At 38.1% G+C, this 24,541-nt stretch overlaps 2 protein-coding genes across 2 annotated transcripts; both read left to right on the forward strand.

Annotated features, from left to right (window-relative positions):
• Positions 1-1,382: 1,382 nt before the first annotated feature.
• On the forward strand, positions 1,383-24,541 carry LOC116307969 (post-GPI attachment to proteins factor 6). Its single transcript, XM_089037115.1, has 9 exons — positions 1,383-1,575; positions 12,133-12,328; positions 13,688-13,889; positions 15,163-15,299; positions 17,475-17,785; positions 18,360-19,072; positions 19,949-20,206; positions 20,899-20,948; positions 22,040-24,541. Exons 1-9 carry the CDS (start codon positions 1,497-1,499, stop codon positions 22,302-22,304), a joined length of 2,211 nt encoding a protein of 736 aa, XP_088893241.1. The 5' UTR covers positions 1,383-1,496; the 3' UTR covers positions 22,305-24,541.
• LOC148907250 (uncharacterized) lies at positions 2,090-7,410 on the forward strand. The gene has a single exon (XM_089036611.1). It carries the CDS (start codon positions 2,646-2,648, stop codon positions 7,137-7,139), a length of 4,494 nt encoding a protein of 1,497 aa, XP_088892737.1. The 5' UTR covers positions 2,090-2,645; the 3' UTR covers positions 7,140-7,410.

Genomic DNA, 24,541 nt, shown 5'->3' on the forward strand with positions numbered 1-24,541 from the left:
GACACATTCCTCGAAGAGAGCAAGATGACTTCCCACACACTGCTCTTCAGTGGACATCAGAAGGACGACGTAAGATAGGGGAACCCATCCTATCGACGCACGGAAGAGTCAGAGATGAAGTCCGGTCCCAGAACCACACCTGGGGCACATTGCAAAAATTGGCCCAGAGCTGACAGTAGAAGTGGTCATCCTTTATTGCTGCCCTACACTACATGCCAGCAGGCATAATAGACAGTAAGTAAGTAAGTAAATAGCTTTTGGTTCGAGAGATATTCAAGTTTTAAGATTATGCTAATTAGGAGGTTATGACGTCATATTCATAACTTACAGTTTCCTTCAACATAATCTCTAAGAGTATTTGATGAATGCTATTCAAACATACTTGCAGCATACCTGTGTTCCAAATGAAAATATACAAGCTGTGGTTGCCATGGCGACTCATGATCACTTGTACGCAAGCCCCTAACAACGATTTTAGTCTTTCAGCGATTGCTTTGTTATTTTTTTGTTTTAAGTTAAGTAGATATCAATTGATTAAATTTTTGCGCACGACAACAATAACATATATTGTAACACAATCTCGTACCCAGAGCCTGCGTTTCTTCTCGCCTGCGGCGAAGAACGAGAGGGCTCAGACATTTTTCCGGAAGTGAAATAAAATCAATGCAAATCATGCTTTAAAACAAAGTTCTGTTTTTACTTCCGATCAAAATAACATTTTCATTCTTTTGGCAACGCATGCGCACTCATACCGGAAGTCCAAGGAATTCTGGTCTCAAAAAATGAAAGCAGACTTTTAAACGACTTCCGGTATCATAGAGGGATATTTTTCGAAAAATTACTTTTATATATGAGTCTTCCCCCTCCCCAGCTCACAGGCAGCCCAAACAAGGTTCCTGTGTATGGTTTATAAGGGAATGTATGGGAGTTATGATAAAGTTATGATAATAAAATGTTTCACTCAACAATTGACCTCAAAACTTGCTGCAGTTGTTGCTTTTACTTTGTCCAGTATACATCAGCGAAAGCCATATCTTAACCTCGTTACACATAAAGTATGTATGTATGTCTGTCTGTCTTTCTGTCTGTCTGTCTGTCTGTTTGTCTGTCTTCTGGCGAAGTTTCAGCGCGATTTGAGGCCCTTAAGTGTTTTTTTTTTAAATCCGCTCTTCTCTACCTAAATTTACCATTATTTTTGAGGCGAACTGTTGAGTGAAACATTTTATTGTCAAAACTTTATCATAACTCCCATACATTCCCTTATGAACCATACACGGGAATCTTGTTTGGGCTGCCTGTGATCAGCTCGGGCTATTGTTCTTTGTTCTTTTTGCAATGCTTCACGGGGGGCCGAACGTCGGTCAGTGAATTTCGAGGGAGTCTGGATCTAGTCATATTTCCAAGAAAAGGAACTATGTGAAAATATTCATTTATTTTCACTTAAAATTCTTATCTTTTCTTCTGTATTGCACTCGAGATACAACCGAACAAGAACCATGCTTCCTCTGTCTAAACGAAAAGCTTGGAAATTGCTCTTTTGCTTGATGATTTTTGCAGCTCCTCTAACAACTAATGGTAAGAAAGAAATTTAACTCCTGTATTTAGGTGTGAATTCTTTAGAAATGTTGGCTTCATTTATGCTTCATTTATGCTTTAATTAATCTTTAGTTTTGTATTAGGTGTTAAGATTGAATAGTCTTATGAAACAGTCGTTCTTTTTTACAGGAACTGCACGAGACAAACTAACTAGCAAGTCAGGAAGCGAGTTAGGAAGCGAGTTAGGAAGCGAGTTAGGAAGCGAGTTAGGAAGCGAGTTAGGAAGCGAATTAGGAAATCATACATTCTAGCCAAGATTGTCTTATAGTCCATGGGCCAGGGCTCGACCATGGTAACACTAAGGGGGACAAATTGTGAGTTATGCCAGGTTAAAGGTCACCTAAAGTTGTTTCAAAATTTATATGATAGCATTCCTAAAAGAGTAGCTTTGTGGCATTTTTCGTAACATCAAATTATTGAAAAATATCGATTTAGCATGAAAACGAGGCTGGGATAGATTAATTTATAAAAATAGCTTTGCATGATTTTAAGCTCGATATTTATTTATCACATGTTAAAACAATAGAGCTACTATATATTATTACATTTAAAAGCTGGCTTACTTTGAAATTACTTATAAAAATGATTAAAAAAGGAAGAAAATATATTTGCTGATCCGCAAAGCATTTTGGGTAATTTTCAAGATGGCGGACTATTTGTGTGGTAAGTAGAGTAGAATTTTCAGCAAAATCAGCTCAATTAAACACTTTTAAAGACTACGAAAATGAAGATACTGATAATACAGATATTTCTAACAATGTTAGAAATCGGAATTTGCATTTTTTCAACAGATTTGAAGCTTTGTCTTGTCGATTTTATAGTCCTTACATACCTTAAAGAGACGTAAAAGCATTTTTGATTTTCTTTCTTGTACAACAGATCTTAAAAAGTGTATTATTCATTGTACTGATGATAATAGTCAAAATTTAACTTCCCCCAAAGACCTCGGATCTTGGAAAACATTGCTAAAGGCTGCAGAAATTCGTAATCACAAAGCAATTCTTGATGTGGCTAGGGATACTAACGAAGGAGAAATACCGGCAAACGTTATGTATCATAGAAAATGCCGAAGTATTTTTACTCTGAAAAGAGATCTTGAAAACCTTTCTCGATCAACTGAAGATGCTGATGATGTGCAAGAGCCTGAGCAAAAGAGATACGCAACTAATAGACAACCATCAAGCTCGAGTAGGACATACGAGGAGATATGCATTTTTTGTGAAAAGAAAAGTAAATATTTAAAATCTTCAAGAAATCGAGAGCGTTTGATTCAGTGTAGAGATTTGCGTGCTGATGACTCCATTAGAACAACTGCTATTGCTAAAGATGACACTAAGATAATTGCCATCGTAAGCCGTGAACTAGTAGCCGCCGAAGCTTGTTACCACCGTTCATGCTATCGAGATTATACTCGCCCTGCTAAAGTGAGCAATTCAAATGAATTTCAAGACGGGGATGAAGTTGTTGATGTTGATGATTGGTATAAGGACATTGAGACTCAAGCTTACGAAAAGCTTTTCGAATTCATACGTTCTTTACTAGAGAATCCAAGATTAATAAAGTTGGTTGACCTTAGAAACTTACTAATTTTCCACATGAACTCAATGGGCGTTACCGAAATTACTGAGTCAACCAAGAAATACGTCCGCAGAAAATTGGAATTTGAGTTTGGCAGTCTTTTGCAGTTTGAGGACCTTCTTGACCACAATAAGCTGTTTGTTATTCCTGAAAGTCTCTCAAAACGTGAATTGGCTAAGGAACTGGCAAAACTTGCGCAACAACAAGAAGATATAACTATGCCATCAAAGATCAAACAAATTCAGGAAGCTAGTCTATATATTCGGAATGGTATTTTGTCAAATAACAATACAGATGTGTCGTGGCCTCCAAAACCTTCAGAACTCTGTCAGAATGCAGTAAACATACCGGAAGAACTCAAGACTTTTCTTTACACTGTTTTGACTGGGAATACTGAGATTCCAACTGAATACCCTCAACGACTGGAGCGCCTAATCAGTTCTTATGGACAAGATCTTATTTATGGTGTGAGCGGTGGAAAAGAGAAACCCCCTAAACAGATATTGCTACCTTATGCAGTCAAATCTTTGACTAACAATGTTGAGGTCATACAGATGTTAAACAGATGCGGACATGGTATTGCCTACTCGCAAGTCGAGGAAATAAACACAGCACTTTGTCTTAAAAAAATGGCATCAACGCCCAACAATGACGTTCCGCTGCCCGAAGATATACAGCCGTATATTGAGACAACACTTGGCTGGGACAACATTGATCGATTGGAAGAAACGTTATCTGGAGGAGGAACTTCTCATCGAGTAAATGGTATTGTCGTTCAGGCCAGACGTTTTGGTCCAAATCTTCCTGCACAGCCAGAATTTGAGATTGCAAGAACAAAGAAAAGAAGCATTGAGCCTCTGCAGCGCGCTGAGATTCCTCCATATAACGCCGGAGATCGTTGTGGCCCTCGAGCAAGGAAATATGTTGAAGTCACTTCTGAAGAATTGATGGCAAATGCAAGAAAGAAGAATCTGATTTGGATTTTAGTACGACTCCATGCAAGAGAAAGACAGAGAGCAAGTAGCTGGACTGGTTTTAACATTTCCATCCGCAATAAAGTAGAAGTCACAAAAGACAACATAGGATATTTACCAACTATCAACTCACCTGCTACAGACATGGCAACGGTCCATGAAGTACTAGTACAATCTTTGAAGATAAAGAACCAGCTCAAGTTGAAAAGTATCGTCCTTGTGTTTGACCAAGCGCTGTACGCAAAAGCAACTGAAATTCAATGGAAACATGACCAACGATTTAAAGATATCGTACTAAGGATTGGAGTGTTCCATACAGCTTGCACCTTACTGTCTATCATTGGCAAACGCTTTCAAGATGCTGGGCTTAGAGATCTATGCATCGAGGCAGGTGTGATAGCAGAAGGTTCTGTCTCAGGAGTCATGGATGGCCGTAGATACAACCGTGCAGTTAGATTCCACAAACTAATGTACGAAGCACTTATGAGGTTGATATGGAAAGGCTTTCGGTCATGGATCGAGGAAAACCACAAGGAATCAAATAGGAAAGTTGATGCTTTCTTCAATGGACTTGAGACACTTTACGACAATGTTTGTGAGGCAGAGTTCAATAAACAAATGGGAAGTTCTAGTTTTGCTGAATTCGTTAAGCTCTATGACATGTATATAGACTTTCTACGAAAGCATAATGGTCAGCTCTCTGAATTTTGGATGTCATATATTGACATTATGGAGATCCTTCTGGGACTTTTAAGAGCATCAAGAGAGGGTAACTGGGAGCTTCATATCTCTTCTATCAGGGGAATGGTTTCGTGGTGCTTTGCGTATGACAATATAAATTACGCCAGATATTTATCTGCTTACTTGCTAGAAATGTCCCACCTCGAAGAAGATCACCCAGATGTAATAGAGTACTTTAGAGCCGGTGGCTTTTCTGTACAGATTGGTGACGACAATCCATTTGGAAGAATACCCGTAGATCAAACCGTTGAAGAAACCGTTAATAAAGATACACAGACTGCTGGAGGAACCAAGGGATTCAGCTTGAAACCTGGTGCTGTGAGAAAGTACTACTTAGTTGCAGAATTTCGAAGCATATTTATGCGTCAGCTTAAGGATATGCTTCATCTGAACACAGCAAGCAGAAAACACACTGATCTTCAACCAAGTAGGATGGCAAAAGATGAAGCAGATGTAAATGCATTACTCTTATTGCTAGAAGAAAGCTGGATAAATCCTTTTAACAGTAATCAACAGGATCTTGTTTGTTTATCTACCGGTAAACTTGCGACTCCAGAAATTGCCAAAGATTTGATTCAAGCCAAAGCTCTTGGTGAGGAAGCATACAAGTCATTTAGAGAAAACCGACTGGAGTCTAATCCACCAAAGTCTAATTTCTATGATAAAATGACCAAGCTCCAACTGAAAACATTTGGAAATCTGTCCAAGAAGATGAAAGTCGGAGGAGGAACAAGCAAGGAAGTTATAATAAAGGCAGATAGAGCTTTATTTGCACAGATGCTGATCATTGCTGAGAACAGAAAGCTGAATATAAGTGATGTCCTTTGTCACCCACTTGGACCCCTACCTTGGTCTCTGGCATCTGCTGATGGATCGTTAAGGAAAACAAATAAATCATCTCTGTTAAACGACCTGAAGAAGAACATACCAGCGGCAAATACCATTCCACAGCCAAGTGCACGAATTATTGATGGGATGTTTTTTGTTCAGAAAATGAAAGTTGACCAGAAGACATTTGGTGACGTAGCTGAAAGTCTCATGTCTATGATCCTAAATGAAGGAAACGAAAGCGAACGTATCGATGTTGTCTTCGATGTTTACAAGGATGAATCGATCAAAAATGCCGAAAGAGAAAAGAGGGGTTCTGAAAGTGGACACGAGTTTAAAAACATCAAATCAGATCATAAGATTCGTCAGTGGTCCAAATTTCTAGCAAGTTCCAAAAACAAGTCCCAACTTATTAAGTTTATTTCAGAAGAATGGAGAAAGGAGAAGTATCAGGAAAGATTAGCTGAACAATCAAAGACTATCTTTGTAACAACAGAAGACCACTGTTATGAAATCACTTCATCAGGTTCAGCAGAATGGGAGGACCTTCGATCAAATCATGAAGAGGCTGACACAAGAGTTCTATTCCATGCAGCAAATGCAGCATCGGCAGGCTACGAAGCAGTTGTGATTAGTTCAGAAGATACCGACGTATTTGTTCTCTGTTTGGCTTTCAGTAGTTATATTCCATGCTCATTGTACGTGAAATGTGGCAAGAAGATTCGAACAATGTACATTGACATTTCAAATGTAGCTCGAATGTTAGGATCGCAGGTATGTACGTCTCTTCTCGGTTTTCACGCCTTTACAGGCTGTGACAGTGTCAGTGCTTTTGCGGGAAAAGGAAAACTAGCTGCATTCAAAATGCTGAAAACAAACAAATTGTACCAAGACCTATTTCACCAAATTGGAATGCAGTGGGATTTCACAGACGACGTGTTCTCAAAGATACAAGAATTCACATGCAGAATGTACAGCTCCAATCCTGGAACCAAAGAAGTAAATGAGCTTCGTTATAGATTATTCTGTGTGAAGAAAGGGAAACTAGAATCGCAACAGCTACCGCCCTGCGCTGACTGCTTAAAACTCCATACACAACGTGCAAACTACCAAGCAGCCATCTGGAGAAGAAGTCTGCAAGGCTGCCCTAACGTTCCATCACCTATTGGACACGGGTGGATTCACGAAGACAACAAGTTTGTAATCAAATGGATGAGCGGTGAACCAGCCCCCACAGCTGTCCTAGAATTCCTTTCCTGCTCTTGCTCACGCTCATGTAAACCATCAAGCTGTATGTGCATTATAAATGGCCTGAAGTGCACTGATATGTGCAAACTACGTGACTGTGACAATCGTGTAGAAGATGAAGATCTCGAAGATGATGAATGTTCAGAAGAAGAAGAGGATGATGAAGACAATTAAAGAGGCCATTAACAGTAAGTTTGTATAGAGTCAGACGTTTGATATTGAAAAATAGGCTACGCGAAGAACAATATAAATGTATCAAATATATTTTCCAACTATTCTTTCCCTTTAAAGCACATAAATCACAAAATAACTTGTTGCCATGGTAACTACGATATTCTAAAACTCCCTAGAGTAGCTCATGTTGAGCTTACTGAATACCTTGTCTATCATTTTGAAATGATTGCATATACATTTCAGGCCTTATAATAAACTTGAATAGCTGGAATATTAGTATTATCTAAATTTCGATTTTAATTGAGTGACGTCATAATATCACGTGATTTCAGCACTAAAGCTACTCTTCTGACATTGCTATCACTGAAAACCATAAAGTAGAGGGTGCAAGCTTTCCAAAAATGTATGATAGCATTTGTCCCCCTGACTGTTACCGAAGACCTTATTTTTGGGGGCCTGGCCCATGGACTATTAAGGTGACTAGCTACTTTATCAAGAAATCATTACAAAATGTTCTTAGAAAGATATTTTATAGAGAGTTTAACGCTGATTTCAAAAATGAAAAGAAAAATTGGCTGTCCTGAGCTTGTTTTCAAGACAATGAATTTTGAATACGGCCATCTTGACAGGTTAAAAAGAAAATTGCCTGCGGAAATCAACCTTTTCACAAAACAATTCATAACTCACAAATTAAAAACTCAGAACATCTACTTTAAACACTATTTTCTAAGAACTAACTAAAAATATCTGAAAGTTTAAAAATAAGCTCAAATTCCAGCATGTTGTTAGCTAGATGAACCAAAATCGCAATCAAATGAGGACATTAAAACGCTTTTTTTTCCATTCTTTTTCCGACTTGCTTTGAATAGGGTATGAATTTTTTTACTCTCTAGTGTCTTTTAAGAATAGGCACAGGTTTTTGTAACCTCTGGCGGCACATCTCTATCCAGAACCGGGTCGACTACAACCCCCCAGGATCCCATTGTCTAACAACCACTATAACCATTACTAAAAAGGTAAATTATACACCGTGAAAAAGATGAAAAAACTTACTGACGTTTCGGACGCTAGTCCTTCGTCGGAGTAAAAAGCCTTTTTACCTTTTTCCTTTTTACTCCGACGAAGGACTAGCGTCCCAAACGTCAGTAAGTTTTTTCATCTTTTTCACGGTGTATAATTTACCTTTTTATCATTACCGTTTCATTAGAAACACCGACGCAGCTCACACTAGTTTTTAGCTAGTTATATCTTACTATTTAGTAATATTTGGTACTAAGAGTAAGTATTTGTTTCATGGTTTAGTGCGACCACTCTAAGAATTGCAAAGTTGAACTTGTTTACGATTTCGGCTCACTTACTTCAAATGAGCATTTGACTCATAGTACGAGTAGTTTATTATTTTACTTCATCCTGCATCTGTCCTTGATTCTTTTGATTTAAGTAAAGCTATGTCCGTGTGTGCGTATGCTCCGTGCTAAACATCATCACACACCAAACACCAGCTTTTCAATTTATTTTGAATTTCAATTTCTTGGGAACTTGATGTTCGAGTAGCCAGAATTACCTTCGTGGATACCAATTGAATGAACGGTAACAATAAAACGTTTATTAAAATTTAAATAACAATATCAACATCGTAATAATAAGGTTTAAAGTAATAAAATATCCTTAATAAAGTACAAGCACTTAAGAATTGCACTTTTTATCAGAACCGAAATAAATTTAACACTAGCAGAACTGTCTAGGTTGCAAGATTTCAGTGATATGAAGCTTTAAGGACTACTAATTCCGCATCGCATCTAATTGTCTTTGAGTCCAATGGCTAAGAAAACGCCAAGAACTACTACATAAGACATCGTCTTCCGACATCGTGTTGAGAAGCAGACAGATCCGTTGTTGAGCCAGCAAACATGTTGTCAGCGAACGAGAAACAGTCGCGTTACACCCATAAAATTAATAATTACCGGCTGATGCAGACGTTTTACTTGCGATTTCTTTTTTTAAATATATATTAAATATTCTGTAAATATTCTGTAAATATTCTGTAAATATTCTGTAAATATTCTGTAAATATTCTGTAAATATTCTGTAAATATTCTGTAAATATTCTGTAATAAAATATCATTCGCTTCCTAACTCGCTTCCTAATTCGCTTCCTAACTCGCTTCCTAACTCGCTTCCTAACTCGCTTCCTAACTCGCTTCCTAACTCGCTTCCTAACTCGCTTCCTAACTCGCTTCCTAACTCGCTTCCTAACTCGCTTCCTAACTCGCTTCCTAACTCGCTTCCTAACTGGAAAGATAGGCATCCTCGAACCGCACTTGTATAAGACTGTTAGAAGAAACATTAATTAAATCTTTGTGACTTATGTGCAAAAAAGATTTGTAATCAGATAAAACACGTTTATGCACCAGCGTTCCAAACGTGGAAGGTAGCGGTCAAGCGTGAGGGGGTCCAGCCACCTTAAGCTGCAACGTACCTTTTTTCTGTATCTGTAGAGGAATTGAAACCTTTTGACCGTATAAAAGGAATATAATATCGTTAACTCCACTTAAATCCAGTTTGTAGTTTTGAGTATTTTATTTATACCCGGAGTAGTCAATCGATAAAAATCAGCTGATTTGTATCGATTTTTTATGGGAAATCGTTTAAAATCAATAAAAAAAGTTGGTGTGAGTTCAATTTTTATCGATCAAGATTTGACAGCTTTAATTCGATCCAATAATGAGTACAATCATATAATCAGCTTTATTTCACGGAAAGTATTCGAAAATATCGATGATAGTGCAATAGATTTTATAACTATTAATTCACAAGTAATAATATGTAGATCAGGCAGCTAATTATCCAAGTACTTTTGCTGTCTGTTCACTGATCACTATAACAAACTCCTAGTTTGTGTCAAGCTATGGTTATGAAAAAGAGTAATTGCCGGTGGTGTAAATCCGTAGCCACACAACCCTCGTACGATCATCGATAGAAATTGTTCAAGAACATAAATCGAAAAAAAAAATCGATATGTATATAATCAATCAATCGATAAACATCGATACAAAAATTTAGTGTGAGTTCGATTTTTAACGATTGACCGATACAATCGATGTCAATCAAATCAGCGTTATCAATTGTTATCGATTTATGGATTGGCAAAATCGATATCTATTTTTATCGATTGACTACTCCGGGATTTATATTGTCATGCATGAGTAGAATTAAGGGGGCTTGGCACTCTATTTTGTATAGTTTAATAAATGAGCAGTGTCTGAGTGTTTTATCAGGTTTTTGAGACCTGTTCTCATACTCATTAATAATTAATGAGTAAACCAGCCAAATCAATGGGCTATTTTTGGGTCACATGATGTTACTTGAAATCTGGTAAATTCCTGTGAAAGGAATGCATTTAGTCTGGAGTAACTGGAACAAAATTAATTCAGTCCTAGGACTGAATTAATTTTGTTCCAGTTACTCCAAGTCGAATAATTAATGAGATGAGAAGTCATTTCAAAGCCTCCAATATCGGACTGGACGGGATTTCAAGTCCGTGCAATTAGTTCTAGTCCGAGGCTAATTGCTTGGACTTGAAATCCCATCCAGTCCTCATTGTCGGCTTAGAAATATTACATAAAACATGAGTTTTAGTTTATTGAACGCCAAAAATTCACGTATAGTTAATGAGCATTATTTTAGTCCTTATTCGTGACATATTCTCTTGTACTCTTTTGTTCCTTTATGAAGATTTCAAAATCTTTATATAAAGATATCCATGTTGAGCTATTATCAGGTATAAAGATCTATGCACAAGATGGATTTGAAGGACCTAATATGTCTAAATGCTTATGCATTATTAATGAATCATTGAAGTAATCAACTAAAAATGTATGATATGTGATGAGCTAGTGTATAATATACTTTAGCATATACCAACTAGTGTACTTCCTAAGAACGCACGCGCTTATTGGTTAATTGGAGGTGAATATTGTACGATATTCACCTATGAATCTCGGAATATTGAGTCGGCAACATAATGGCATCTGCCGGCAATCGTTTTGCTACAATTTCCGATGAGGAAATTGAAAAAATGAAAGTAAATGCTTTTCTTGATAATTTTTCAATTGAGACATTGAAGGACTAGCTTATCTTCATATCTATACACACTCTATGGTGATTTTTATAATCCCCCATGCACTAACAACAACACAATTGTAGTTTAGGGACTAGTTTCGTCCGTTTATTAGGACCTTTTCAACCTAACATATATATAACCTATATGTTTCTAATTTAACCTACCTAATCTATGTAACTTACCTAACAAACCTACCTAACAAATCTACCTAACTTACCTACCTACCTACCTACCCACCCACCTAACCTACCTACCTACCTACTTACCTTCCTACCTACCTACCTACCTACCTACCCACCTAACCTACCTACCTACCCATCCACCTAACCTACCTACCCACCTACCCACCTACCCACCTACCTACCTATCTACCTACCTAGGTTGAAAAGGTCCTAATAAACGGACCAAACTAGTCCCTAAACTACAATTGTGTTGTTGTTAGTGCGTGGGGGATTATAAAAATCACCATAGAGTGTGTATAGATATGAAGAAAGTAAATGCCATTCCTATAAATACTAAAAAGGCAACGAAGTATGGCCTAAAAGTTTTGCTAAAAGTTTTGCATGAATTTGTCACGCAAACTAAAAGTTTCTATGTTTCTGTTTGTTTTTATTGGATTATTGTATATAAAAATAAGTTACTCTGTACACAAGTTGGGATATGCTAAAACAATTAGTCGCCTCAGGCTCAGTGAATATGGAGAATATTTACCTCGCCGCTTGAAGACTCGCGTCTCGGTGAATATTCCCCGATATTCACTTCGTCTTCGACGATCAATTGCTAATGAGTTTAATGGATATGTTTTACCCCCTTTTGCAATAGCATTAAGGATCTTCTCATGATATGAGTTTTCCTATAATTCCTTCACAGATGTGGTATTCTCATATCAGGATGGCCACTTTTCGCAAAAGGAACTGTTCTTTTCCCCAAGAGCTGTCAACGAGTACACATCATACAGAGATATTGAGATATTTACGATGAACCTTCCTGAATTGACTTCTGAAGTTAAAGTATATTTTTCTATCAAAACAGAGTCTTCAGTTTGTAAGCAGTCGTCAGTAAAAGTGTGAGTTATAAATTAGTATTATAGTCAGGGTGTAAAAGAATGGCTGGCCAGTCGCTGGTCATAATGACCATCCAAGATAATCTTAGCTGGATCTTATCTTGTTTCTGGCTCAAAATGACTGGCTGAAGGCAAAGATTTGACCGGACAAGTTAAATTATGAACAGACATTGTTTGATGTCCGGCTGTTATTTCAAGCCCTGATAGTATTCATGTATTCAATATTTCTTCATTTTCATAGTTATTTTACTTAATTGTCTCCTAAATAAGTCAGTAATTGTAGTAATATCATTATTATTGTATCTTTTTTGTGATGCCACGAATCATTTCTTGATTAGATTCATAATTTCATTCTTTCCATTCAAGACATTTCCGTTGGGGCAGGGGGAAAGGGGGAAGGGCTGGTTTTGTTTATGGGGGGGGGGGGGGGGGGGGGGGGGAGGGGGCAGGTAAAAAGATATGGTATTAAGGCGGGTACCCCAAAAGTATAAATTAGCTAAATAGAAAACTAAAAATTAGCCTGTTTTAATAGGGGCCCACAAAATTCAGGTTGGCAAGGGGGGTTGTACATTTTTTTTACTTACAATTGACTTTGAAGGTACAATAGCTGGTTCTTAATTTTTTTCTTTTGACCAATGGATGGTTTTTTGTCATTGAAAAGCTTCCAAAGCCATTTCTGTTTTTCAATATGACTATTCACCATTTTTCATATGTATCGGTTCACTGGTCAAACACAAAGCATTGAATTGATATCTTCACACCATTGCGATGGCTATTCAAAAATACACAGAAAGAATTGCCTGAAAAAGCCAAAACATACTTCATTCAGAGATCTTTTCAACACGAGAAGATAAATTTCGTATCTCCACACGCCCATGTAATATCCTCTATTTATTTTATTTTTTCATAATTATATATATAGTCATATAGTATTTATTTCTTTCATTCTTTCGTTTTTTATTTTTATTTTTATTATTTATTTATTTATTTATATATTTGATTATTTATTTAATTATTTATTTATATATTTATTTATTTATTGTCTCCCCGATTAGTAGGGCACTTGTGCCCGGCTAGAAGAAATAGAGACAGTTATAAAGTTATTATTATTATTATTATAATGATCCTTTGACAGTACCTTGGCGCCTCCCTTGAGTGCTTTGTGTTTGACCAGTGAACCAATCTTTTTCTAAGTTGTTGTTTTCTTCCCACCCCCCCCCCCCCCCTGCCCGCCCTAAGAAATGAACGGTTGCTAAAGACTCATTCCATGGTGACTGTCATTCTTTCTGTCACTGTTTTTTTGTTTGTTGCTCATGAACGTGAATCTTGGTAAGTGTAACTTAGTTATTTGATAAATTTCAGGTATTACGATTATGGTGCCCCACCCATGCCACCATACCAGACTTTTCCAAATGGAACCTTGAAGAAGAGAGAGTTTGCTGGTAATATTGTTATAAGCACAGATACAAAGGATCCACTGCGATTCAAGGAACCCTTGCCTGGCACATGGTACATTGGTGTGCTGGTACCCAAGTCTAATGGTATTAAGAAAAGGAGAGAACTGGTATGTAAATAGTTCATGTATCCCTGTACCATTATGAAAGGTGACCATGCCTGTGCATTGATAATAAAAAAAAAGTTAAAGTACCTATATTTAACGTCGGTAGTTCCTTCAGTTGAAATTCAACTGCTATCAATGGAAGCCACCGGTGCACACTTTACCCCCTTTCTCCATCAGTGCTCTGTTTTAAGAGTATTTAAACCTGAAGCTACACAAAATAAATTAACTTTATTTATAGACGACACTAGACAGTACTTGATGACTGATAGATTCATGGTCTTCTTCTAATGCCTCTACATGTAGGCTTTAAAGTGCATATGATAGGAAAACATTTTAATATTAAAAATGTGTAGTTTATTGGCATTTTATTGGCATTTTATTGGCATTTTATTGGCATTTTATTGGCATTAATGAGAATATCATGGTTAAATTTGCTTCTAAGAGATATTTCTCTAGAAAGTCAAGAAAATCTAGCACAAGTTGTGACGTCATTTTGTTTACAAGTCTCCAGATTTAGTGAATTGCAAATACGCAAAATATGTTTGAAGTAATATTTCAAAGCCAACAATGAGGACTGGACGGGATTTCAAGTCTAAGCAATTAGTTCCAATTAGCAATTAGCAATTAGACTGGAACTAACTGTGTGGACTTGAATTCTCGTCCAGTCCGATATTGGAGGCTTTGAAATGACTTCTCATCTCATTAATTATTCGACTTAGAGTAACTGGAGCCAAATTAATTCAGTCCTAGGACTGAATTAATTTTGTTCCAGTTACTCCAGACTGAATGCATTCCTTTCACAGCACTTTACCAGATTTCAAGTAACATCATGTGACCCAAAAATAGATAATTGATTGGATGGTTTACTCATGAATTATTAATGAGTAATATGAGAATGTAGAATCTTAATTTCAAGTAGTACACTTTTCAGTTTCCCAACACATTGGAAGAGTACCATGTAAACTATCAAATGAATACTGAATACAAAAGCTGAACACAATATGCCTCATTGTTGTTATTTTATAGGAATTAGGATTCATATTTACTGCATTACTAACCAAATCTAGAGTACATGTCAACAAAATGACGTCAAAAATTGGGATTGATTTTCTCAAATATCTCAAGAAATAAGCTTTTGAAACAAATTTCATTATGATATATTTATTATTACTAACAAACTATGCATTTTAAGCAGTGAAATGTTATTGTGTCATATACACTTTAAGAATAATTTACGATATGCTCAACCTCACCAATGATCATTTCTTAATTTCAGGGATTTGGGGACTCATCCAGTGACAGTTGCAGTTTCAGCGTTGGTCTTAAGGCTGTTATTACTGTTCTTGACACTGTTTCGTTTCTTCCTTCTGAAGTTGAGATAAGAGACGGGCTACCTTTTGGACAGATAACCAGGTATTCTAATAATTCCTACTAGGGGTAACCTCAGGTTAGGAAGTGCGGGCGTAGAACATTGGTGGAAGATATTCTTAATTTATTTGAGAGGCTTGAGTAGCTATTAATATATGGAGAGGCAGATGCAAGTGAGTATTTAGTGATTTGGTTGGCCTGCTAAGGAAGGTTATCCCTGCGGATTGAATTCCCTCAAGTAAGCGTGAAAACCTGTTTGAGCACTGGCCTAATCTTGTAAGTCTGCATTCCCCAGATTCTTGACATTCCAGTTGGAAGTCGAAAACTCTGAAAAGCTGTCTAGTCTCTCGTATTCCGTGGGCCTAGGCCCCTTGGCGTTTTCTCGTCAAGATTATGCTTGCGTGCTCTTCTTGTCGCCCCAAATAAATGTGATGGAAATTTTTCAAAAACAAGTCACTATGCTTTGATTCAAGTGGTATTTAATTGGCTCATTCTTTTCAACACAAGCATGTTGTGGGGGTCAATAGATCATTCATTCCATTCTATCATGTTTCTTCCATTCATTCCATCCATCCTCCTACCCACACATTGATGCACCTCATCTTCTAATACTTGTATGCAGCCCGTAAAGTCCTCCACTGATTTTGTAAAGCACCATTGAGCTCCTGGAAATGGCGCTATATAAATTCATCCCTTTTCTCTCATTCGTCCACCCCCTATAGCCCATCCAAACCAATCTGTTATATCCTATCTTATTCCTCCCTTCTACATCACCCAATTCTTTCCTACCCAACCCATCATTTTGTCAGTCTATCCTTCAATCCATCCTACCCATGAATTCCATTCCATTGCACTCCATTTTATCTCCATTTTATCCCACCCATCCTATTTTTTTATTTTTTATTTTAACAATACAGGGATATCTCATTTAGCCAGCTAGAGAGAGAGCCTTGTAAAACCCTTTCATCCATCCATCTCACACCTTTCTCCAACCTGTCCATCCCATTCACCCATCCATCTCATCCTAACCATCACCTATTCCATTTCACACTCACTCTACATCCACCCCACCCATCATCCATCCCATCACTCTACATCTCACTCCACCCATCTATCCATCCCAAGCACTCTTACATCTCACCTCACCCATCTATCCATCCCACTCACGGTCCAGCTCACGCCACCCAAATCCATCCACACACGCTTCCATCTCACCCCACCCAGCTAGACATCCCACACACCGTCCAGCTACCCCACCCATCGAGCCATCACACGCACCTGCCATCGCACTCCACCAATCTATCCATCCCAAGCACTCTTACATCTCACCTCACCCATCATCCATCCCACCACTCTCCACTCACTCCACCCAGCACCAGCCAACACACGCGCCACCACTCCACCCAGCTATCCAGCCCACACACGCTTCCATCTCACCCCACCAAACCATCCCACACCACATCGCACTCCACCCATCACCATCCCACACACTCTTCCATCTCACCACCCATCATCCATCCCACACACTCTTCCATCTCACCCTACCATCTATCCATCCCACCGCCTCTTCCATCTCACCCCCACCCATCTATCCAGCCCACACACTCTTCCATCTCACCCCACCCATCTATCCATCACACTCACTCTTCCATCTCACCCAACCCATCTATCCATCCCACTTACCCATCCATCTCATACCACATATAAAATCCATCCCACTCATACACCTATACATCTCATTCCACCCATCTATCCATTCCACATACTCTTCCATCTCACCCCACCCATCTATCCATCCTACTAACCCACCCATCTCACTTTGAACCATTTGAATCCCTCCATTTGAACCCCTAAATATATCTGTCCCACTCAACCATCCATCTCAGCCCACTTATCCATTTATCCATCCTACTTATCTATCCCACCAATTAATTCCATTCCCTGCCACTCTATTCTATCCTGCCCACCCAACCACTCACCCACCCACCCATCCATCCATCCAACCTATTCATTCATCCCACTCAATTATATCTGACATCCATTTTATTCTATGGCAATCATTCTTCCATCCATTCACTCATCTATCCACACCATTCTATCCTATCCCATCTATCCATCCTGTGTCACCCACCCACCCATCTATCCTTCAGTCCCATCCCATCTTATCCCATCCATTCAGGAACACATGACTGACATTTTTTCCATTGTATCTGGTCATAGATATTACCGGTACTCGCATCAAAACACTTCCTCTAATCTTATAGTCAAGATCTCTGGCTGCTACAGCATTAAGAAGGATTCTAGTCAGAAGCTACCAGGCTTCTGTCCAATGAACTTATCTGTGCGCTCAAGGGCACTTCCAAGTGAAGGAAAATCTCTTTCTGTGGCTTGCACTGATCAAAGTCAAGACTATTGTTCTGTGATCATACCGACCTGGGAACAACAAGAGTGGATGTATTATATAACCACAACAAAGTTCTTTAGTATGAAGGCATACCAAATCTTGTACAATATATCTGTTACTGAAGTAGGTAAGTGTTGATACTAGATATGTCTGGTTAGTATATAACCACAACAAAGTTATTAATATTATTATTAATATTATAGAGTTGTTTGTTGTTTCTCTTCTGTGCTTCGAGGGTTTTTCTCCGGGTTCTTCGGTTTTCCTCTCTCCTCAAAAATCAATTTTTAAATTCCAATTTGATTTTTGGGCTTTCACTTAGTTTGGAGCCTAGCTCTGTTGTGATTGTCCCACGCTGTGATACGACAGCGAAAAGCTTTGTAGATTTTTTTTTTTTTTTGTAATGAAAATCTCCTAGAAATAACTAAAGAAAAAACTCATCATTGAGTACCTTTAAGAAAAAATTGATAATTGACTCCTCATTTCTTCGTAAATAATATCAGTCATTATCCATTTATTTGTTAAAATAGACCATTTCACGGATCCCGTTACTCGTTATTGTCATTCTCATTGTCATTGTCATTGTCATTATTATTATTATTATTATTACTACGCTATGGTTATTTTTGTAATCATCATCATCGTCCATAAATAAAACTATTCTTATTATTATTATCTATTCATTCATTCATTTTTAATGCTAGGTTGTTCAGAAGCCCTTCCTGGTCTAACAATCGCCAACCCCTTTGACCCCGCCTGTGTACCTGTCCAAGAAATGTCAGGTACAAAGACTGGAAAAGTTCTAAACGTGAAATTCACCACGAGCAAATCAAACAACTCGATCTCATTACCAGTAAATAGACCAATGTTCTTCTCCCTCGAGGTATCACCATACCATGTGGGATCCATGCTGAGTGCCCACTTGGCTTTGCAAAGCGGAAGTTATGACGAAACTCTGATATGTTTACAAAAAGACTTCCCTCCCTTGTTTTATCAAGTTGAAAGCTACTATGCAATAAACTGTTCTGGACAACTGAGCTCTGTGTCGGAGAATAACAGAGCGTCTAGTATTCATGTACCATTTCCAGGCGAAGGGATATGGTATATAAGTCTATATACTAAGGCTAGCTCTGTTGCAACCATTGGATTTTATGCTGAAATGCAGGCATGCAGTTCTGATTGCAATAACCAAGGTACATGCAATATTCGCACGAAGCCTGATATCGTCTTTGGTGAGTGCTCCTGTGATGCCGGCTACAAGGGGTGGGCATGTGATCAAGATAACGATGTTGATCTTCTAAGAGTAATGCTTCTGACTCTCAGTAATGTGGCCTTTCTTATCGACGCGGGGATAGCTTTGCGCAAACAGTTGTACCCAGAGACCTTGGTGTACCTTTTTCTGTTGGTAATTTCAACAGTAAGTATTAGTATTACTATCACTGTCACTATCATCATCGCTATCACTATCATTATCACTATCACTATCACTATCATCATCACTATAACTATTATCATCACTATCGCTATGATCATCACTATCACCATCATCATCGCTATCACTATCGCTATCACTATTAGTCTCATCATCACTATAACTATCACTATCACTATCATCATCACTATCACTATCATCATCACTTTCACCATCATCATCGCTATCACTATCACATCACTATCACTATCACATCACTATCACTCACTATCGCTATCACTATCACATCACTATCATTCACTATCGCTATCACTATCACTATCGTTTGTAGAAGGACCTCAACATTATGACTTCAAACTTGTAGTCTACATCAGGCGATGCTCTAGACTGGATGGCTTGTCTGTTATATACGGCTAGTCGGATCATCAGCGTTTTGATTGGTCAGTCGGTTTATGCTGTGATTGGCTGTTTGGTTGACCATTCTCCACCCAGACTATTTTGTTATATACTTATTTCGATAAAGTTAGTCACCAAAAGACTAGAAAGCTGTGATCGCTGAGAATCATGGGAAATATTTTATATTCAACAAGTAAAGCTTTTGACACAAACTGCAGCAGTTGAGGATGCTCAGAGGAGGTTAACTTGTAACTGGTAGAAGATCTCAAGTCCATCAACAGTTATCAAGCGGTTAAAACATGTAAAATGTATCTCCCCCTAATCCTTGTCGGCCTCAGCTTTGTAGTATTTCTTGTGATTAACTTTATTGAAATAAGTGTATATAGTCTGTATCCAAGCTTCAGGGATTTCTATAGAATCTATCTATAATTTGTTTGTAATTTCAATGTCCATTTTCCCCTACAGCTCTATCACTTGTGCGGGTCTCGAGTCTTTTGTGCAATGGACGAACCATTTCTCCAGACTTGTGATCTATTTGCCATCGTACTATCCGTTTGGGTTACCTTGGTTATCTTGACCAACCACAGGATTCCCGCCGTCACCCCGACACTCAACATGCTGGCGGTACTGGTATTGTTCGTTAGTGTACAAGAAGCAAAGCGAAGTATCCTGCCCTTTGTTCTGACAGTTAGCCTTGGGGTTTTATTGGTGATCGTCTATAACGTAAGTTTGTAGTTACAAAACCAGCAGCTTCACTGTGGGAGCATGCGCGTAGTACTTCAGATTTTTCTGTTATCCAGTCGTGTTTCTTGTTTTGTGTCATTTAAAGTGATCATCCGAACCACTCGAAAATCTAACCATTTGTAGATGTAACTACAAAGGCAGCACTTTTTCCTCAGTTATTTTAAGACCCTTAGTGTAAGACCGGGTGTGGAGAGGTGGGGCCGCCATTTAAAGCGGTCATCCGAGCCACTCGAAAATCTAACCATTTGTAGATGTAACTACAAAGGCAGCACTTTTTCTGCAGTTATTTTAAGACCCTGAGTGTAAGGCCCGGTGTGGAGAGATGGGGCCGCCATTTAAAGTGGTAAACCGAGCCACTTGAAAGTCTGATCATTTGTAGATGTAATTACAAAAGCAGCACTTTCTTCTCAGTTATTTTAGACCCTTAGTGTAAGGCCTGGAGAGGTGGGGCTGCCATTAAAGTAGTTATCCGAGCCACTCGAAAGTCTGACCATTTGTAGAGGGAATTACGACAGCACTTTCTTCTCGGTTATTTTAAGATCCTAAGTGTTAGAAGGGGCTTAAATCCTCAACCTCCTGAGTCAACTGGAGTCAGCTCAGTAAATAACAGAGATAAGTAACTCACTAAGAATTTTCTTTTGAAGTTTCCTTTTGCTTTGTAAAAATTTCAGGTATCGTTGTGGTGTCAAAAAGTCCCAACAGCCTCGTTTAGCAAGAAACGGTACGTAGTCATTTTCTCTCCTTCTAACGTCTCTTGGAGCAATAATCTAGTTTTGATCAGTTCCCAATTTGTTCGTCATTTTACTACCACTACCAAAATGCTTCACGAATTTTCTTTTTTTATACAAATTTGTATTCCCTCATGAGAGTAAGACAATTGGTGCTAATTAACTGGACAAAAGAAAGTGTGCAAGGGATTCTGGTAGTGGTAATAAATGACGCTATAATGCAAGTGCAGTGTTCTTACCCGGAAGCGCTATTGCGGGAATCGCGCATAAAAAAACAGAAATGGTGCACAATTGTCAACTCAGTACGCCCCCAAGGGTGCATGAATTATCCAAAAAATACTTCCTGATAATTTTAAAAGATTTATAGTACTTTTGAAATAATAAAAGTCGCATTATATTGTCAATAAACAAGGGGAAAGTCCACAAGGTCTGGGACTAGTCTATGTTAACTGAACTCGTTTATTGGAGGCTCAAGTATGGCTGCCGAGCGCGAGTTTATTGTATTTTCATTACTAATAAAAAAACTGTCTTACATTGTTGTAGATTTGCAACAGAGTTGCTGGCAAAAAACATTATTATTCTTTGTGTTAAGATTTTGGAAATGGCCCATCCAGTTTTCTAAATGGCCCCTAAATTTTGGATTGGTGGGCCCTTTGACCCCCTGAAAGAAATTCCTGGTCAGAACACTGCAAGTGTCCTATTACTACTCTTCCCAGTAGACCGAGGCAGTTGTGCTTTTTTTATCGCGTTCGTATAGCGTCTTTAATGTGATCCAGAAGTACATTTCAAATCGGCCACGTGATGCCAATGTTGTACCACGTGGAGAAGTTTTTTACACCACGTGATTAAAACTTGACTGAATTTTAATCACATGGTGTACATGTAAAAAACTTGTCTACGTGGTACAACATTGGCATCACGTGGCCGATTTGAAATGTACTTCTGGATAACATAACAGACGATACGAAGACGAACGTTTGTGCAATCTCAAAGTGTTTGTTTTGTTGAAATTGTGCATTTTTTATTTTACCTTTGGTATTTATGATCCTTGTGGTATTTAATGATTGGATAATCCATTTTCCAGATGGGCATTATTCATCCTACCAGCAGCGATCATGATCTTGATGAGCTTCCTCTGTTTTGCTCTCCTGGAGACGGAAGACAACTACAAGTACATCCACAGCCTAGGGCACGTTCTCCTTGGCTTCGGCATCGCCCTGTTACTCCCTAACCACCGCCCCTACGCCCGTCGGGGACACTACGATATGATCCGAGAACTGGATGGCGACACGACGAGGGAAGAAAGTATTAGCCGTAGGAATCTGGTGAATGAAGTAAGGCATGTTTAAGACTGAACCACGACCTAAAACGGAACTTAGCTGATGTAGATGTGACTGTTCTGTTCATCATTGACATATATTCTTTATCTTGCTTCCTTAAAGAGAAAACACTCCTCATAAATGATGGACTATCTTTAAACAGCAACAAAAGTGTCTAGATATAACTGTAAAAAGCAAGCTTGCTATATAAACTTTTTTCAATAAATTTAGTCACCAAACTGAATCTAAAATGCTGAGGCCGCTGAAGATCATTGGAAACATTTCATATCAAAGAAGTAAAAATTTTGATACAAAAAGTGCTGTGAGCTTGAAACGTTAACTGGTATAGGATCACAGGTTCATTGATCAATAGTTATCAAGTGGTTGAAACACGTACAATATATCTACCCATAATCCTTTCTGGTCTCAGTTTTGTAGCTTTTTAGGTGACTAACTTTCTTGAAATTGCTCTATTTCACTTGACGTCATTTCCTGTCTCGTGCGGAATGTTCATCAGGTGAATCAGTTCAGATTTCCAATATAATTGTTTCTAGCTGACAGCACATGGTGGTCAGTGTTTGACCACAATTTGGAGCAGATAACGAGATTCAAATGCTTTTATTAACTGATTGAAACCCAGCAATAGACATTTTGCTTTATCACGTGCCGGGGCCCATAATACAGCTTGGGCTGCCTGTGGTAAGATGGCAGAACAATAACATCCCTTATCTCTCAGTAATTGAATTCTTTCTCATGTAAAACGATTGTATTGTTCCTGCGATCTAACATGGCTGCCGTCACGTGGTAGTACAAAACCTCTATAACATTGAAAAATCAAGTTTCGATTTCGATTTTTCATTGGCATTGAATAGCCATGTTGCGCCATGTTTTCCCATTTCAGATGCAGCAGCTAGATTGACCATGCATTACTGAGAAGAAAGGCAGTCAAATTTAGAAAGAAAATGCAGGTAGTGAGTTATACTTTCAAGGTCAGAAAACAGCTTAAACTTACAGCATATAACTTATTTGCACTTCTTGTTTTATTCGTGGGGTTGCGTAGCAGTAGTGCACCACGGTTCGATTCCTGAACTCGGCATCACGTGTAATAAAAAGGTGTACTAAACTGTCGTTTCGGACACCATTCCGGCGTCGGAGAAAAGAAAACAGTAGTGCGCTCGCCTCTCACCTGATCTGAAGTCTCGGGTTTGATTCCTGGAATCGGACTCACATGTGAGAAGTATAGTTTTTCAGTGCTCTCCCTTGATTCTGTGAGTTTTTCTCCAAGTTTATCGACTTTCCTCCCTTCGCACGTGACCCACAATTTTTAGCTTTTAACCAATCAGCGAGCGACACTGAAATGGCTTAAATTTTGAGCATTGGGATTGGATTAATGGATGGTACTAGTTTGGCAAATTTTCATTGGTTCACAGCGGAAGCCATTTGATTGTCACATACTGTCTTTCCACATACTGTCTTTGTTTATACCATTTGCACGGTACTTGAAAAATATTTAAAATGTCCCAAGAATTAAATTCCTGGCGATAAACCGGGAAAAAAAAAATCTTTTTAGATATTTCAAAAATATCGTAGTGTTTAAGAAACAAATTGCATGCTAAACTATTGAATATTTACCACTAAACCAAATAAACAAATAATAGTTTTGATGAATACAAAGTTTGACTTTATAATTATATGTGGCTCTTAGAGTTTAGAAGAAAAGAAAAAAACAGTTTAAGGACGTTCTAAAGCATTTACTTAGTCTGAGAAAAATAAGAAAAAATGACGAGAATTTGTGTTGAAAGTCTGAAAAGATTTTAAGAATGGATTGCTTTTGGCGTAATTCTTTGTTTTTTTGTTTCCCATCGAAAAAACTGCAGTCTTCGGAAATGAAAGAGTCTATTGTAGGTTATATCATGTCTAACAACGACAGCGGCAACGTCGTTTGAGACTTTTTTCTTCAGAATTTCTTCATTTTGGAAACTACGCGCGTGTATTATTGAACTTGCTAGAGATGCAGTAACAAAAGCCGCTAAGATTGTATTCCAAAAGCAAGAAAAAAATGAAGCCTGTAACGAAGGCTTACATTTTTAAAACCAATAATCTTATTTTAGTTTATAAAGCCCATAAACGTCCTTAAAAGTATCAATTAAGTAAAGGTTTTGCTCGTTATAAATGAGTATAGTTAGAAATACCGCTCTTTAAATTAAAATATTATTAATATTTTTCAACATGTAAACATGAATAAAAATGTAACAGATGAAAGCCTT

Source organism: Actinia tenebrosa, unplaced genomic scaffold (assembly GCF_029948245.1).
Source record: "Actinia tenebrosa isolate PJP-AT-01 unplaced genomic scaffold, QUT_ActTen_1.0 PGA_scaffold4__44_contigs__length_22323623, whole genome shotgun sequence".
NCBI classification, from domain to species: domain Eukaryota; kingdom Metazoa; phylum Cnidaria; class Anthozoa; order Actiniaria; family Actiniidae; genus Actinia; species Actinia tenebrosa.